The sequence below is a fragment of the Psammomys obesus genome, unplaced genomic scaffold (assembly GCF_907164565.1).
Source record: "Psammomys obesus unplaced genomic scaffold, mPsaObe1.curated_primary_1811, whole genome shotgun sequence".
NCBI lineage: Eukaryota > Metazoa > Chordata > Mammalia > Rodentia > Muridae > Psammomys > Psammomys obesus.
In genome coordinates this window covers 5,747,984-5,766,704 of record NW_026596445.1, presented here as the reverse complement: position 1 = coordinate 5,766,704, position 18,721 = coordinate 5,747,984, and the positions used below count along the sequence as shown (strand labels likewise).

The 18,721-nt window shown below is 34.6% G+C and overlaps 1 protein-coding gene across 1 annotated transcript in view; it reads left to right on the top strand.

Annotated features, from left to right (window-relative positions):
- The window catches only part of Klhl4 (kelch like family member 4), a 123,973-nt gene extending 105,823 nt beyond the window's left edge, over window positions 1-18,150 (top strand). Inside the window, exons 7-11 of the mRNA XM_055598253.1 lie at window positions 5,975-6,199; window positions 8,122-8,284; window positions 10,398-10,610; window positions 16,453-16,624; window positions 17,129-18,150. Of these exons, the coding sequence (XP_055454228.1) occupies window positions 5,975-6,199; window positions 8,122-8,284; window positions 10,398-10,610; window positions 16,453-16,624; window positions 17,129-17,188 (833 nt within the window). The 3' untranslated portion in view covers window positions 17,189-18,150. The remainder of the gene's footprint in view (window positions 1-5,974; window positions 6,200-8,121; window positions 8,285-10,397; window positions 10,611-16,452; window positions 16,625-17,128) is intronic.
- The last annotated feature ends 571 nt before the right edge of the window (window positions 18,151-18,721 follow it).

Here is an 18,721-nt window from a genome sequence, read left to right as displayed (position 1 = left end):
ATCTATCTATCTATCTATCTATCTATCTATCTATCTATCTATCTATCCATCCTCTATCTATCTATCATAAGTTAAACAGAGAAGTGCATCCAAATGTGTTTTTGACAGACATGGAATAGTGACCCCTAACAATTACTCTCAACTATCTGGTACATGCTTAAAACTAATTATAAAAATATTAAAGTGATATCAGAGTACCAAGAAAAGATGATTTTACATAAAAAAGAATTCCACGAAATAAAAGGACTAGCTTCTGAAGCTGTTATCATTCCCCTTCTTGAACATGTCTTGTTTGCTCCTCTGAAAGTGATTATTTATTCTTAGAAAACATTTTGCTAATATAATGAAGCAAATATGTAGTTTTTTATTATTTTATTATATATGCAAGGGTGCTTAGTTTACATGCATGTCTGTAAACCATATGCATGTTTGATTCATAAGTACAGTCTCAAGGAGACTAAAAGAAACATTAGGTCCCATAGATCTGGATTTACAGAAGGTTTTCTGCCACCATGAGGATGTTGGGAATGGAATCTGGGTTCTGATGGAGAGCAGTTGGTGATCTTTCTAGCTGAATCATCTCTCCATTAGGGGTCACTATTCAATTTGTATCAAAAATATATTTGGGTGCACTTATCTGTTTCACTTATGATAGATAGATAGATAGATAGATAGATAGATAGATAGATAGATAGATAGACAGACAAACCAATGATTCTCCTGAAGCAAGGGTTTTATGACTAAAATTTTATTCTAAAGAATGTAAATCATATTTAGAAACAAGCGTACTCATAAATCAAAAAGTAAAATTGTATTTGATATATATTAACAAACTGACCTATAAATTGAAAATTTATCCTAGTAAAAAATCCATTATTTTGATTGGATGTTGTAATAGGGCATAAGAAATATGATAATTAATTACAAAGCCTTTTCACTTAGTGAATTTTCTATTACCATTAAACCCTGAATTAGAAAACAAGCAAAGCCACAAACTGTGGCAATGTCTTCAAGAAGGAGAAGTTTTGCAGGGTGAATGTTAGACTCCAAAATTAGCTCCCCAGAAATGTATGTTAAACGAGTAAATAAATGATAAATGAATCAAAAAAGTCTGATATTAATTACAGTTTATTCACTTTTGTATCCCAGCTGTAGCATCCCCCCCATATTCCCTCCCAATATCACCTTCCCTCCCTCATCTCCTTCCATAGCCCTCCACAAGTCCACTGATAGGGGGGAACTCCTCTCCTTCCATCTGACCGTAGCCTCTCAGGTGTCATCAGGGCTGGCTGCATTGTCGTCCTCTGTGGCCTGGCAAAGCTGCTCCTCCCGTGGAGGTGGGGGGGGTGATCCAAGAGCCTGCCACTGAGTTCATGTCAGAGACAGTCCCTGTTCCCCTTACTAAGGACCCACTTGGATAAATGAGCTGCCATGGGCTACATCTAAGCAGGGGTTCTAGGTTATAACCATGAATGGTCTTTGGTTGTAATTAATATAAGAAAATAAAAATCTAATGTAAAAAAAAAAAAGAAAACCCCAAGTACAGAATAAGGGAAAGAAAAACTATTTTTTTTTCTGAAGTAAATAAATAAAAAAAAAGCCCGAGTCTGGAAAATTTGAAATACTGGAAATTAAAAAAGAAAAAATACAGCTGGAAGTCTAACATGGTGGAAAGTAGAATAACAAGAAAGAAAGTAAAAATAGAAAAAAAAACACATATAGGAGCAACACTGATTTTTATTAGTGTCCATTAACTGTAGAATACAATAGTTTCATTGTGACACTTTTATACATACATATAATGTAATTTATTTTTATTCACAGTTTTATTTTCTTCATATGTTATCACTTCTTATAAATGTTTTCCATTTTTACTTGCTATTACTGCTCTCACGATAACTTGTGAGAGCAGAATTAGTTTATTTGTAAGGGTAATATTTCATCATTTATCAGTTATTCTAATTCAAACACCTTTAAAGATTGTCATATTATAGACTAATGTTTTTCAACATATGATCTCTAGGAAAAAAAAAAACAGGTAGTGGTGGCACACTCCTTTAATTTCCGCACTTTGGAGGCAGAGACAAGCAGAGATCTCTGAGTTTGAGGTCAGCCTAGTCTACAGAACAAGTTCTAGGACAGTCTGAGCCACACAGAGAAACACTGTTTCAAACAAAACAAAACTATATATATGTATATATTTTTTAAATTTAACACTTCTGAAAAGTAGATTGTAAATGGGATTTAGATTTCCAATATTGTTGAATTACTTCATACAATAGTGTTCTTCAGAAAATAACAAATATTATACAATACAATAATTTCAGTTTGAAAGCTAGGTATTTTATTGCTTTTTTTAATTCTTTGTTTTTCACCTTTTGGGTTAGTTTTTGCTTCCATACACTAGGTTGACCTAAAGGTGATGGCAGTCCTCCTGCATCAGCCCAAGTACTGAGATTACAGACATGAACCATTATATCTGGTTTATATGCACTGAATAGAATAACATTTACAGCTTCATGGTACTTAAATTAAAAGCCAAACATACTAAGTGCAAAATAGAAATGCAACTATCTTTCCTTATGATATTTTTCTTTCTGTCCTCGCAGTCTGTTCAGGGCATTATACATGCCAGGCTACTGTTCCACTTTTGAGATATAAACTCTGGTTCTAGTTTGTGATATGTGTAAAGACACCATCTGCAATATAGAAACAATTTTAAGTGTTAAGGTATTTGTTTATTTTATCCATTAAGTATGTGGGTGAGCACATGTATATCAGAGTGTGCATGTGGATATGATTTACAGGCATCTGTTTTCTCCTTGGGATCAAACTCGAGCCATCAGACTTAGTTGCCAGCACCTTTACACACTGAACCATTTCTCTGGTACAATATATAATTTTTTTTGTGTGTGTGTGCATGTTTGTTGTATTTGCTTCTATTTTGTAGTCTTTTTGCTATTTTAAACTTAAAAGAATTTTTATTTTTTTTTTAAATTTTATTTTTTCTTTTTAGTTACATTTTGTTAACTCTGTGTCCCAGCTGTATCCTGCTCCCTCATTCCCTCCCCAACCCCACACTCCCTCCCTGGTCTCCTCCCTGCCCCTTTCCAAGTCCACTGATAGGGGAGGACCTCCTCCCCTTTCATTTGACCCTGTTTTATCAGGTATCTTCAGGGCTGGCTGCAAAGTCCTCCTCTGTGGCCTAACAGAATGCTCCTCCCCTGGGGGGGGGGGGTCAAACAGCCTGCCCTTGAGATCCTGTCAGAAATAGTCCGTGTTCCCCTTACTTTGGAAAATTACTTGGTTACTGAGCTACCACGGGCCACATCCGAGCTGAAGTTCTAGGTTATATCCATAGATGGTCTTTGGTTGAGTGTCAGTCTCAGAAAAGACCCTGTGCCGGGATATATTTGGTCCTTGTAGAGCTCCTATCCTTTCCATATCATACTAACTTCCGTTCTTTCATATGATTCCCTGCACTCTGCCGAGGGTTTGGTTATGAGTCTTAGTGTCTGCTTTGAAACACTGCTAGGTAGAGTCTTTCAGATGCCTTTTGTGGTAGACTCCAATTTTTAAACAAAAAGTGGTTATAAGCATAACCAGCTTCATGCCTGATTCTACAAATAAATGAAATAGAAAATTTTGTAACCTTTTTCAGTTACCACAGTTCAGTTTGGGAAACCTGTCATATTGAGGGCCTCCTTCTGAGTTTTTGGTAGACAGAAACAAAACAAAAAACAAAACAAACAAACAAAAAAGGCTCTATGGAAAATTTAATACTGTTGGGAAAATAATGAGTTAGTAGTTTTGAGTATCTTTTGAAAAATATAAGTTTCACCATAAAGCTGGAAGAGAGATTCAATCATTTTGACTTTAGGCATTTTAAGATTAGATAATCTTGAAATGTTGTTGAATGGATTCTTAATAAACATATATGTTCCTTTATCTCTATTGCCACTCTTCTAGAAAGCATAGCTGCAAAACTCTTCCTACTAGTTCTTGAAAAACCAGTGTGAGCACTTAAGAACAATAGTAAAACAGTAAAGAATTAGATATAAAAATCTAAGTAGTAAGGACAACATATGTAAAGGGCAGCATTCGCTTATGCAAACAAAGCATTATATTGAAAAAGCCTCTATCAGTACAGTTTTTCACATTACTATAAATCCCTTGCATTATAGTATGTTATTGAATTTTCCTTAAAGATGTTTTTTTTTGAAATTTTACTTTTTAATATCCAGGAATATAGTGCTCTGTTATTTAATTTTGTTTCTGTATAATGTGATCACTATAAAACTACTTAATTAAATACAATTATCACATACATATCCAAAGCTAACTTTAATGAGTACAATGTATCATAAAAGAAGCATCAGAACACTATAATCAAGATGAGAACCAAATTTTAAATTTTGAATGAATTTTCAGTTATGGTGAGTAATAGAACTGTGAAAATCTTTATAGTTCAAGTTACTTAACTACTATTCAAAACTTTTATGATCGTAATAAAGTTAAAAAAAATTTTCTGTAGCTATCCTAATGCCATAGAAAACTGACCTGGTTCAAGGCAGATAACTAAATATTTCAAGTTCAATTTTTTGTGATTGTTAATTAATGAATCTTTGTGTAATATCCTAATCTATCAATTTTCTATTACTCTGTATTGTTAATAATTAGCACAACTTACTTTTGAATTCTAATCTAAATTGACTGTGATAGTTTTCACTAAAATAGATCAGAAGAAAACTTAGTGAAAATTGGATTAAATAGAAACAAAAACATTCACAGAAAACATGTGAAGCCATGCATGAATTTGTATCTCTTTTTATTTTAAATCTATTATTTAAATATGCTTAGTGAAGATAAGATGACCTAAACTAAAATAAATTAGCTAGAGGTAATATATGCTCAGTTGAAGGTTTGCCTTTTTATGGCCATACAACTGTCAATGACATTTTTGCAGATGTTAACTTTATCTTCATTGTTACAATGAATTATTTTTCCCACAAATCTATCAGAAAACATAACATGGAAAGTGCGTTAGTTATCCTTGAGATTGATTTTATACAATTAGGATAATTGTGTAATTATTGATAAATCATCATCAATGATGTTTCCCTGAAACATCAATTTACTGGCTTCAGTAAACTATAGGAATGAAAACAAATTTGATCAACTTTCACTTTCATTTTTTTAATGAGAGGCCAAGCCATTGTGAAAAATCTACCTTAACTGAAAATATTCTGCAGTGACTTTGATGGATGACAAAATGCATTGTTTATAAAAACTAAAAATTCATTACAGTAAGAGTAAGAATTTACTATTGTATTGTTGAGAGTATTTTACTTCACTAAATTGATATTTCAGAAGTTAAATAAAAACCTCCATCAATGTGGTAATTCCTCAGAATTCTGTACTTTTACCTACAATTCTTCAAATAACATTTTGAGAACCAATGTAAAATAATTTACTTGAAAGGAATTTTAATATCTGATTATTTAGCCAATTATCTGATACTTAATTCATTTTAAATCAGTACACATACAAATACACTCAACAAAGAAATCCTTCAGTTGTAGAAAAATGAAAATTGAAGAATTATTATCATAATTGAAACTTTAAATATATACAAATAATAGAATCCAAGACAAGGGCTTTTTTATAGGTATGTTTGAGACCTGTGTTAATACTACTAGTAATCTTACTTCATGTTATATTTATTATTAGCATGAACATCATATTTTATTGACATAAGCCACATACTTTAACACTTTTCTTCTCAATCTTCAATTTTAACCCAGAAAGTGGTAGAGTTATCACTCCTAGCCTTTAAATTACTGTCATCTGACCTAGTTAATTTAATTTGAGCTCTCTTCACTGGTGCTATACTGTAAATTAGAACACACAACATGAAATAAGCCAATTCAGAATCTTAGCATGGTCTTATCATTTTTAATTACATCTTTAACAGGTACCACTACAATTGAGAAGTATGACCTCAGAACAAACAGTTGGATCCATATTGGCAATATGAGCGGCCGTAGGCTTCAGTTTGGAGTTGCAGTTGTTGATAATAAACTTTATGTTGTGGGAGGAAGAGATGGCCTAAAAACTTTGAATACTGTGGAATGTTTTAATCCAGTTACCAAAACCTGGGTTGTGATGCCTCCTATGTCAACACACAGGCATGGATTAGGTAAGATATTTAAAGCTATATAACTTCTCAAAAATGTACAGGAACATATTTAAAACTAGATCCAGCTGCAGTTTATGAGGAGTTATTCAATAATTCACAGAAGCTTCAAAGTTCTGGAAAGGTTAAGCTAACCTGAAATTCTCATGGAAATCTTTAATTGTAACATAAATTATATTTTAATTCCATGCCACTTCTACCAACAATAGTGGATGACGTAGTGCAGAATAACGGGGAACTTTAATTCTTCGGAATATTTGTCACGGTACACTTTTCATCATCCTAAGTTCCATGTGTATTAAATATTATAGTATTTGAAAAATAGAGTACTTGACTGTTCTTTTACATAATAAACTTTTTAGGTTTCTTTTTAAAATAATGTGTAGCCAAACTTGTCTATGTGTGGGTTTATAAAAATATGAATGATATCTGAGAGATCAGAAAAGGATATCAGATCTCATGCAGTTGAGAGCTACCAGATATAAGTCCTAGAACTGAACTCATCCAGTCTTTGGAAAGATCAGTACCCACTTTTAGACACGGGGTTATTTCTCTAAATTAGCTCAATAAACTTTCTTAGGGCTTCTAAATGTCAGTTCCAGGAATGGAATTTTCTTCTCATTTGTCTTGAGAAATTATTTCTGCTAAATTGTACACAGTGTAGTTATTATCTGTTATATCATTGTAGTTCTTATACATGTGCTTATCCTGTAGAGACATAAAAGAAAGCTTTTAAAAATACCATCCAAGCATCTGTTTTGATACCCTGCTGGGTGGAGACTCATAGCCAAACTTTGGGCAGAGTGCAGGGAATCTTACGAAAGAAAGGGGAGATAGAAAGACCTGGAGGGGACAGGAGTTCCACAAGGAGTGGAACAGAACCAAAAAATCTGGGCACAGGGTTCTTTTGTGATACTAATACTACAAACAAGGACCATGCATAGAGATAACCTAGTAGCTGCATATATGTAGCCCATGGCAGCTCAGTGTGCAAGAGGGTACCCTAGTAAGGGGAACAGGGATTGTCTCTGACATGAACTCAGGCGCTGGCTCTTTGATCACCTCCCCCTGAGGAGGGAGCAGCCTTACCAGTCCACAGTGGAAGACAATGAAGACAGTCCTGATGAGACCTGATAGACTAGGGTCAGATGGAAGGGGAGGAGGACCTTCCCTGTCATTGGACAGGGAGAGGGGCATAGGAGAAGAAGAGGGAGGGAGGGTGGGATTGGAAGAGGAAGGGGGAGGGGACCACACTGCAATACTAAGTGAATAAACTGTACTTAATAATATTAAAATTAAAATTAAAATTACATTCTAACAGATGTTAATAATCACATGTGAGATGGGTGTAAAAACACAATGAGATTCTGGTTAAGATGAAAGTGAATGAAAAGGTCAGTTCTCAGAGTCCTGGGGAGCAGAAAAGGATCATTCATAATTTCTATCAAAAACTTCCAGATAATCCTCAAAGTTAGATGCTTACTGAATAATATCTAGAAAATAATTTTAACTCTGTATTCAAATACGGAATGAAAGGTCATTTCCCATTTAGGTTGAAAGTAGTGGTTTGTCTTATCTTAATTATCCTAGCCTGTATGTGTATGCATTAATGAACAGTGTAGAAATTATATCAGAAAAAATGTTACTTTCCATTTTAATTGCTTTCCTGATATTATACTCAACTACTTCTGTTGATTTTAATGATACAGGAATGATAGCTTTCTATGATATATAGTGATCAGTGGAATTTTTAATGATAATTAAACCATATTTGACTTCCTACAAGAATCAATAAAGTATTATATGAACAGAAAACTATTTCAGATACCAAATAGAAAGTTTTTTAAACAGTTGGTAACTGTAAAGTGAAAATACATGTATTGAATAAGGCATACCTAAGTGAGCCCTCATACTTTGTTATTTAGGCGTAGCCACACTTGAAGGACCAATGTATGCTGTTGGAGGTCATGATGGATGGAGTTATCTAAATACTGTAGAAAGATGGGATCCTGATGGACGTCAGTGGAATTACGTGGCCAGCATGTCAACTCCCAGAAGTACAGTTGGAGTTGTTGCATTAAACAACAAGTAAGGTTAACTTGGCATCCTTAGTAGAAACTATAAGTTATTTGGTGGAAATTTCTTTTCACTACAATGGGCAATAGCTATTTAAAATAAGTACTTTTTTTTTTTTTTTACTTTATCTCTTCTGCTTTTTTTTTCTTTTTTTATATCTTTTTTCTTTTTTTATTTTTTATTAATTACAGTTTATTCACTTTGTATCCCCCCATAAGCCCCTCCTTCCTCCCCTCCGAGCCCCACCCTCCCTCCCCCTTCTTCTCACTTGCCTCTCCCAAGTCCACTGTTAGGGGAGTCCTTCTCTCTTTCCTTCTGATCTTAGTCTATCAGATCCCATCAGGAATGGCTGCATTGTCATCTTCTGTGGCCTGGTAGGGCTGCTCTCCCCTCAGGGGGAGGTGATCAAAGAACAGGCCAATCAGATTATGTCAGAGGCAGTCCCTCTTCCCATTTCTATGGAACCCATTTGGATAAGTACTTTTAAAAATATTTTGTGGACTCTCTTTTTCAAATTTTGGTCCTGGGACAAGAAACATAAGTATTCTTATGGATAAATTTTGCATCTTAGCCCTAACTCAAAAGAGTCAGAATCTGCATTTTAATGAGATCATTAGGAAAACTGTGCATACATACATTTGAGGAACACTATAGCAGATAATCATTTCCAATTTACCCTAAGTTTTGCATTATAAACTGTAACTTTATAAAATAATTTGTCTATGTTTATAAATCAGATAAGTTTTTGTTTAGCAAAAATTCTCTTCCAATAGTAAAAGGTTCAGAATTATTAAATTCCATCTGTTTTTCTCCTAAAAGTTTACTTTTTCCCCCTAGTCCTCTGAGAACAACCTAATCAACTAAAGTTAATGATGCTTCTACTCATTGAATTTATTTAATTTTTTCTCCAATTGTTGATATTATGATACAGTTACATCATTTCTTCCTTCCCTTAAAAGTGTGCCATAGTTGCCATAGTCCTTTTTATTTTCTCTTTCAAATTTATGGCTTCTTTTATTATTTTTTTCACATTCATGTATGTATATACATATGCATTACTAAATATAACATGCTTAGTCTGTATAATGCTACTTATATCTATATTTTCAGGGACATGACACCAGTCAAGAATAGCTTACATGATAGGAATTTCATACAATAGGGTAGTCAGTGTCTAAAACAGCTATGTTACTCTATACTTTGTACTCTGACTACACATAAAACTGGTACCTGAGAAAATAGATAAGCACAGTAAAAAAAATATATATATATATCAGCACAAGGATATTTTAACTAAACAGAGGAACAAATAGAAAACTTTTACAGCAGAAAGAGGGTCAATATCCATAATATACTGGGATTTCACACAATCCTAAAATGACTGACTGATCTAACCTGAGGATATCAAGTGTTTCAGTTCCATAATCTCCTCTATACAACACACTGGTTCAAATCAACTTGAAATTATTTTAATTTGTTTTATTGAGTTTCTGAAGTTCAAATTCAGTATGAAAGAATTTTGCAAGTGTATGGTTTAGTAAATGTTTATCATCTTATTATTAAAGGGTAAAATTTAAATTAACGTATTATATATCAAAATACTTGACATCCGTAAGTCACTAAGGAAAGTGTAATAGCTACATTTTCTTCCTAACGGTAATCCACCTTCTCAATTATATTGTTTCCTTAGTTGATTTATATCAATATCTTCTAAGAAAAATATTTCATACTAAATAATTTGCGCATGACAGAAAGTGTGAAATGAAGCAGTTAGATAACATATAAATGTAACTTTGTTGAAAATGGTTGTTGGGACATGTGCAAAACCATTTGATATCCTCTGGCTTTCTGCACACACTTGTTTCCTGGGCCTTTTAGTGTTTCATGAAATTTACATTAACAAAAATGAAAGAGAGATATCTGGAATAAGCTAGGTTGGATCAGGTTCCACAGATAAGTACCCATTCACAAACCACAGATGTTCTGTTACAAATAGTGATGAAATAGAACGTGAATTATAATTGTGAGAAAGTAAAAGAATGCCTTCATTCTCATTTTTGTGCAAAAATTTTATGTGAATATGCACACATACATAGGTATGTATATATGCCTATATTTCTTCTAGGCTATATGCTATTGGTGGGCGTGATGGAAGTTCCTGCCTCAAGTCAATGGAGTACTTTGATCCTCACACTAACAAGTGGAGTCTGTGTGCTCCCATGTCCAAAAGACGTGGAGGTGTAGGGGTAGCAACACACAACGGATACTTGTATGTTGTAGGAGGTCATGACGCCCCTGCTCCTAACCATTGCTCCAGGCTTTCTGACTGTGTGGAAAGGTAAGTTTTTTTCTTTTTTATTATTATTAATATTATTATTAGTTACAATTTATTAATTCTGTATCCCAGCTGTATCCCATTCCCTTATTCCCTCCCAACCCCACCCTCCCTTATCTCCTCCCTGCCCCTTTCCAAGTCTGCTGATTGGGGAGGACCTCCTCCCCTTTCATCTGACCCTGTTTTATCAGGTATCTTCAGGACTGGCTGCAAAGGTAAGTTTTATGGATGTTCTTATTTAGATTTTTTTTTTAATGAGAAAAAGTTGAAACTACCAGAATGTAATCCCTTAATATGTTACTCTTTTAAGTATATTTGCTCTTTGTAACATTGTACAGTCATGCTTAGACAAAAAGTATTTTGCACATGTCTATAAAATTCAGTGTAAAGCATCATGATGTATAACTATGTACTTTAGTTACATTATAAAGTAGTGGCACAAAAGAGATAAAAGAGTAAGGACACTTTATGAAAAGATATCAATCAACTCATTGGATTGAAATCAAATTAAGTTTACTGTTTCTAAACTCAACCTGATCCTCAAAATTATTTTAAAAGTGATATAAAGAAATATAGGCAGAATTTTCAAACAAAATTAATTTTCTGACCTTACTTACTGCAAAAATATTTCCTTGCTCAAAGCTAAGTTCTTTGAGTGGACAACATTGATTCAGATAAATAGCATGATTTGTTGCTTAAAATAAAAACATCTGTCTGCATTCTTTTTTAAAGTAGACAGCATGTGTAGGCACAAAAATAGTTTTAGAAAAGTCAAACAGATAGACATCAGAAAGGGTGGATGAGAGGAAAGAGGATGGGAGCCTACTATAGAGGGTCCTCTGAAATGATTCACCCAACAGGAGATCACAACAGATGCTGAGACTCACAGTCAAACTTTGGGCAGAACACAGGGAGTCTTATGGAAGAAGAGAGGGGTGGGAATGGAGAGATGTGGAAGGGACAGGAGCTAAACAAAGAGACCAACAATGCTAAAGGATCTGAGCACAAGGGGTCATGCAGAGACTGATGCACAAATGTAGGACCATGTATGGAGAGGAGATAGACCCCTTACTAAGTTGTGGCCAATTAGCAGCTCAGTCTCCATGTGGATCTCCAAGTGATAGGAAGAGGAGCTGTCTCTATAATGAACTTGGATCACTGCTCTTTGATCACTCAGGCCTGCAGGCAAATGGTGGGAACTAGAAAAGATATTCTGAGTGACATACCCCAGAAGTAGAAAGACACACATGGTATACCCTCACTTATATGGATACTAGACGTATAATATAGGATAAACATAATAAAATCTGTACACCTAAAGAAGCTAAATCCTCACTTACAAAGACAATGGGATGGACATTGGAAGAAGGAAAAAAACAAGAAACAGGACTTACCACAGAGAACCTCTGAAAGACTCTACCCAGCAATGTGTCAAAGCAGATACTGAGACTCATAACCAAATCTTCGGCAGAGTGCAGGGAATCATATGAAAGAAGGGGATGTTAGTAAGACCTGGAAAGGACAGAAGCACCACAAGGAGAGCAACAGAACCAAAATATCTGGGCACAGGGGTCTTTTCTGAGACTGATACTTCAGCCAAGGTCCATTCATGGATATAACCTCGAACCCCTGCTCAGATATAGCCCATGACAGCTCAGTATCCAAGTGGATACTATAGTAATTGGAACAAGGACTGTCTCTGACATGAACTCAGTGGCTGGCTCTTTGACCCCCCCTCCCCCACGAGGGAGGCACAGTCATTCCAGGGAACAGAGGAGGACATTGCAGCAAGTCCTGATGAGACCTGATAAACTAGGGTCAGATGGAAGGGGAGGAGGACCTCCCCTATAGTGGACTTGGAGAGCGGGATGGAAGGAGATGAGGAAGAGAGTGTGTGATTGGGAGGGAATGAGGAAGGGGGCTAGAACTGGGATACAAAGCGAATAAAACGTAATTAATGTAAAAAAAAAGAAAGTCTCTTGCTAACACAAACAGAAATACACGATACCCACACTCACATGCACACTCGCGTGCCTGCACACACATACAGACAGAGAAACACCCCTCACATACATTGAAAGCCACTGAAGTAAAGAAAGGGGTTTCTCATTTTCTGGTTTGTTTCTCTTCTACTGTGAGAAAACACTACCAAAACTAAGTGGAGAAAAACATTTATTTTAGTTTATACCTTTGCAATCTATCAAGGAAACCAAGTCAGGAACTAATGCAAGAACTGGGGTGTTTGAACTGAAGCAGAGACCATGGAAAAACACTGCTTACCTGATTGTCCCTCAAGTCTTACTAAGCATGTTTTCTTATGTATCCTAGGCCCATATGCCCTGTGACAGCACAGACCAAAATGGGTAGCACCTAAGCATTAATCTAGAAAATACCCACAGACATTACTATATGCCAAAATCTAACTGACACAATTCCTCAATTGAGGTCTTCACTTTCTCAGTGATTCCCGTTTGTGTTTAATTGACAATTACTAATTAGTACAAAAATGCTTTATTTTTTATTATTTGTTGAAAAAATGGTTGATTTACCCAAGTATTTTGGATTCTCAAAGTATTATTTAACATGTAAGCATTTAAATTAGAAAGTGCCCAAACCATAGGAGTTCATTTTTTATAGAAATTAATTTAAAAGTGTAGTTCAAGAAGTTAAAAAATTACTCCCAATTATTCTATCATGATTAATTATCTTGTGTTTTCAAGATCAATAGACATTTCCATTAGAAGTAGTATGTAGTTATGAATGTGTGTTTATAGACTGACTGAATAAAGGAGAAACAGGGAGAGTGGCAATGCTATTTTAAATTTTTTTTTGTTTTAGATGTCGACATACTATAAAAATTTGAGGTGATACAGTAATGGCATTCAATAATATATAAACTATATAGAATTTGTCTTGATTTATAGTTTTCTGGGAGTATTAAATATTATTGAATTGATATTAAATTCAGATACAAATTAAAATGGGATATTTTAGATACCTATTTAAAATTTTATTTTATTTTTTTTACATTTTCTTTCTTTTTTAATTTTAATTTTATATTTATATTAATCACACTTTGTATCCTTGCCATAGCCCCCTCCCTCATTCTCTCCCAATCCCACCCTCCCTCTCTTAACTCCTCCCTGCCTCTCTCCAAGTCCACTGCTAGGGGATGTCCTCCTCCCCTTCCATTTGACCCTAGCTCATCAGGTATATCCAAGACTGGCTGCCATGTTTTTCGTTGTGACCTAGCAAGTCTGTTCCTCCCTCAAGAGGGGGGAGGTAAAGGAGCCAGTCGTTGAGTTCATGTCAGAAATAGTTCCTGTTCGCCTTACTAGGGAAAACCCACTTGGTTACTAAGCTACCTTGGGCTACATCCAAACAGGGGTTCTAGTTTATATCCTTATATGGTACTTGGTTGGAGAAACAGTCTCATAGATGGATCCTGTGCCCTGATATATTTTATCCTTGTGGAGCTCCTGTCCTCTTCTGATCATAATAACTCCTCCTTCTTTCATATGATCCTCTGCACTCTGACTAAGGTTTGGTTATGTGTCTCCATATCTGCTTTGATACACTGCTAGGTAGACTCTTTCAGAGGACCTCTGCAGTAGGCTTCTGTCCTGTTACTTGTATTCTCCTAACATTTTCTTTTTTTAATAATCTTTTATTTTTATTATTAGTTATATTTTATTAACTCTGTATCCCGCTGTATCCTGTTCCCTCATTCCCTCCCAAACCTTCCCTCCCTCACTCCCTCATCTCCTCCCTGCCCCTTTCCAAGTCCACTGATTGGGGAGAACCTCCTCCCCTTTCATCTGACCCTGTTTTATCAAGTATCTTCAGGACTGGCTGCAAAGTCCTCCTCTGTGGCCTAGCAGGACTGCTCCTCCCTTTTGGGGTGGGGAGGTCAAAGAGCCTGCCATTGAGTTCCTGTCAGAGATAGTCCCTGTTCCCTTTACTATGGGAAACCAATTGGTTACTGAGCTACCACATGCTTCATCTGAGCAGAGGTTCTAGGTTATATCCATACATGGTCCTTGGTGGAGTATCAGCCTCAGAAAAGCCCCCTGTGCCCAGATATATTTGGTCCTTGTGGAGCTCCTATCCTTTCCATGTCATACTAACTCTCCCTTCTTCCATATGATTCCCTGCACTCTGCCAAAGGTTTGGTTATGAGTCTTAGTATCTGCTTTGATACACTGCTAGGTAGAGTCTTTCAAGGGCCCTCTGCAGTAGGCTCCTGTCCTGTTACTTGTTTTCTCGTACATCCAATGCACCTCCCATTTGTCTTTCTAAGTGAGGATTGATCATCTTACCCCCGGTCCTCTTTCTCGTTTATCTTCTTTGGTGTATAGATTTCATTATGTTTATCATATCTTATAGGACTATATGAGTGAGTATATACCATGTGTGTCTTTCTCTTTCTGGGATACCTCACTCAGAATGATCTTATCTAGGTTCCACCATTTGCCTGCAAATTTCATGATTTCCTTGTTTTTTATTGCTGAGTAGTATTCCATTGTGTAAAAATACCAAAATTTCTATATCCATTCCTCCGTTGAGGGACATCTGGGTTGTTTCCAGGTTCTGGCTATTATAAATAAAGCTGCTACAAACATGGTTGAGCAAATGTCCTTGTTGTGTACCTAAGCAAATGTTGGGTATATGCCTAGGAGTGGTGTAGCTGGATCTCGAGGAAGCACTATTCCTAATTGTCTGAGAAAGCACCAGATTGACTTCCAAAGTGGTTGTACCAGTTTACATTCCCACTAGCATTGGAGGAGGGTTCCCCTTTCTCCAAAACCTCTCCAGCATCTTAGCCATTTTGATGGGTGTAAGGTGAAATCTCAGGGTCGTTTTGATTTGTATCTCCCTGATAGCTAATGATGTTCAGCATCTCTTTAAGTGTTTCTCTGCCATTCTATATTTCTCTACAGAGAATTCTCTGTTTAGCTCCGTACTCCAATTTTTAATTGGATTACTTGATTTATTGCTTTTTACCTTCTTTAGTTCTTTATACATGCTGGATATATGCCCTCTGTCAGATATAGGGTTGGTGAAGATGCTTTCCCAGTCTGTAAGCTGTCGTTTTGTTCTGACAACATTGTCTTTTGCTTCACCGAAGCTTTTCAGTTTCATGAGGTCCGATTTATTGATTGTTGCTCTTAGAGCCTGATTTTAAGAGAGGTAATACCAATATAAGTAAATTACTGTAAGGCAATATATGAAAAATACTTTCTTTACGATCTATTTATTTATTACATATACAGTATTCTGTCTGCATATACAGCTACATGCCAGAAGAGGATACCAGTTCTCACTACAGATTATTTTGAACCATTATGTGGTTGCTGAGAACTGAACTCAGGACATCTGGAAGAGCATCCAGTGCTCTTAACTTCTGAGCCATCTCTCCAGCCCTGAGAAAATACTTTAAGTGTGCTTTTACAAATAGGTCAGCATGATTAGATAGTTATGTCATATATGGTTAAATTAATTTAGATATATTTCACACTTTTTATATTTAGTGTTATATATTTTTAACATGTGCTTCAACGTTGCAGAAATTTTTCTTACAGAAGGTTTTAATGCTCTCTTTTTATAGCATATGAGAAAGGGGACAAAAAGAAGTGCATTCTTTTCTTTATATATGCTTTTTGCGCCCTTTTGTGACGAGAGTGTTATGTCATGTACATGTTCTTTGATGAAAATTCTTTTATCTTGAATAGCAGTTATGTTTCTTAACTGTGTTTTACGCTAGTACACATTTTATTAATCTCTGTCATTTCATTGAAACTTTACTGCATTTTAATTTTCCATTTGTCTTCCTAAATCTCTTAAGATATGATCCAAAAAGTGACTCGTGGTCAAATATAGCACCTTTGAGTGTTCCTCGAGATGCTGTTGCAGTATGCCCCCTTGGAGACAAACTCTATGTGGTTGGTGGATATGATGGTCATACTTATTTGAATACTGTTGAATCATATGATGTTCAGAAAGATGAATGGAAAGAGGTATTCTTGTAAAAAATCAAATTTGTATATTTCAGAATTTAAAGAATGATTTTAAAGCATAATTTTTGAATTCAGTTTTTATTATTCTTTTTACAGCCATACTAGATCTTTTCATAATTAACAAGTACTTAGGAAACCTAGATTCTGTTTTTAGCTCTACCACTGTTTCATTCACAGAGAATGGCAGTAAAACTATATATGCCAAATCCTCACAAAATCTTTGAGTGATATCATTGTGCCTTTTCAACTGAGGAAATTGCTGCAAATGTAAAACTGATCGAAAAGCAACTGATTTTCTAGCCATGATGTATTAGCATTCTACAGTCTATCATTATCTGTGCTACCATTATTATTATTATTATTATTATTATTATTATTATTATTGTTGTTATTATTATTATTTTAGACAATGTGAAAGTTAGGTCAAAATAGGTTAAGTATTTTTGAACGCCAACATTATGAGTTATGGTAAAGACAGTGTTTCTTTTCTTATTTTTCCCGTAGGAAGTTCCTGTGAACATTGGAAGAGCTGGGGCATGTGTTGTAGTTGTGAAGTTACACTGAAATTGCCATTAGCTAATGGAATTAATTCAAGAATGGAAAAAAAAGCTCTTTTGTGAAGTTGATAAGCAAACTAAATTTTGTTGCATCATTCTCATGTGTAGTTGAAACTATTAATATTTGTACGGCTGAAAACAAGACTTAAATGTCAATAACATGTTACTGTTAAGTGTATGTACTGTCTCAGTTAATGGTCTAATGAGAAACCTAATGGGCTATGTTTAGCTTTATTACCATAAAATTTTAAAAAAACTAATGAATATTTTTGTTGTGGGCAATATTTGAAGGTAATGAATGCATTAACAATTTTCATGTAAGGATCTGAGAAGTAAAACCATTTTTTTTCCCTAAAGGTACTCTACTGTCTAGAATAACTTAATTCAAAAATATAAAACGACAGAAATTTTAAAGCATAAAGTCTCGATTTCAAACAATAGCTCACAGAGCTAATAATACCTCACATTGCCAAGAAAAAAAAAAAAAAGGATTTTGTGTCAAAGATGAAACAGATCAATCATTGATGTAATTTGCTATACTAATCACACTATATCAAACTTTCCACAAACCTATAATTTTCAGTTAACTATCTGCCAAAATACACGTATAGATTTTCTATCTCATGATGTGGTTTGTTAGTATATTCATTTGCAGTAAAATTCACAATCTATATTCTGAAACAGTGAATATCATATTGATAAATACTATGACCTGAACATTAGGATGTGTGGGTCTCATGTGTATAGAAATTAATTTACTCTTCAAACATTTAATGTGTTCTCTGGAAATACCGTCTATTAAGTTAAACATGATTTAAACAATTCTAAAGAAGATTATAATTGAGAAAATGATATACAAAATTAGTACTTAGAAACATCAAAATGTTTAACATGCACAGCCAAGTTTATAATTTCCCATTACCTATCAATACTCACTATTTTAAATTTCATAATCATGTTTACCCAGTAGCAAAGTGTAAGGACATGTGTATACTATAAAACTACACTTTTCAAAATAAAAAAATTAAAAAAGACTATTTGAATCTTTTCATTTAAATTTTAACTTTCAACTACTATTTTCATTTAAATTTTAAACTATTATTTTCATTTATCCTATGTAATGATGAAACAATATGGTGAAATATTGAAAATTCTTGTTTATGAAGTCAACTATTCAAGTAAGCGTTCCATTTTAGAATTTCTATAATGTATTCTTTTCAATGAATTTTGTACTGTAGACTATCAAAGCAAACAACAAACTCCAGAGAGGTAATTATAAAATGAACTATGGTTACCTATTAATTTTTTTTAAATCACATCATAAGTTTCACAAAAGTGTTTGTACTTTGACTAGCTAAATTTAAATAAAATCTTTTCCCTCTGGCTATAGAGACTATGAATTTTGAATGTACGCAGTACATGCTGAATGATCCTTCTAATAATGCAGTGCCCCTATAGTGAAAATATTTGAATGCTAATAAAAGGCTCCCTTCTTTGTTTCTTATTTTGTCTGTAATTCTCAACACAGAACTACAGATTT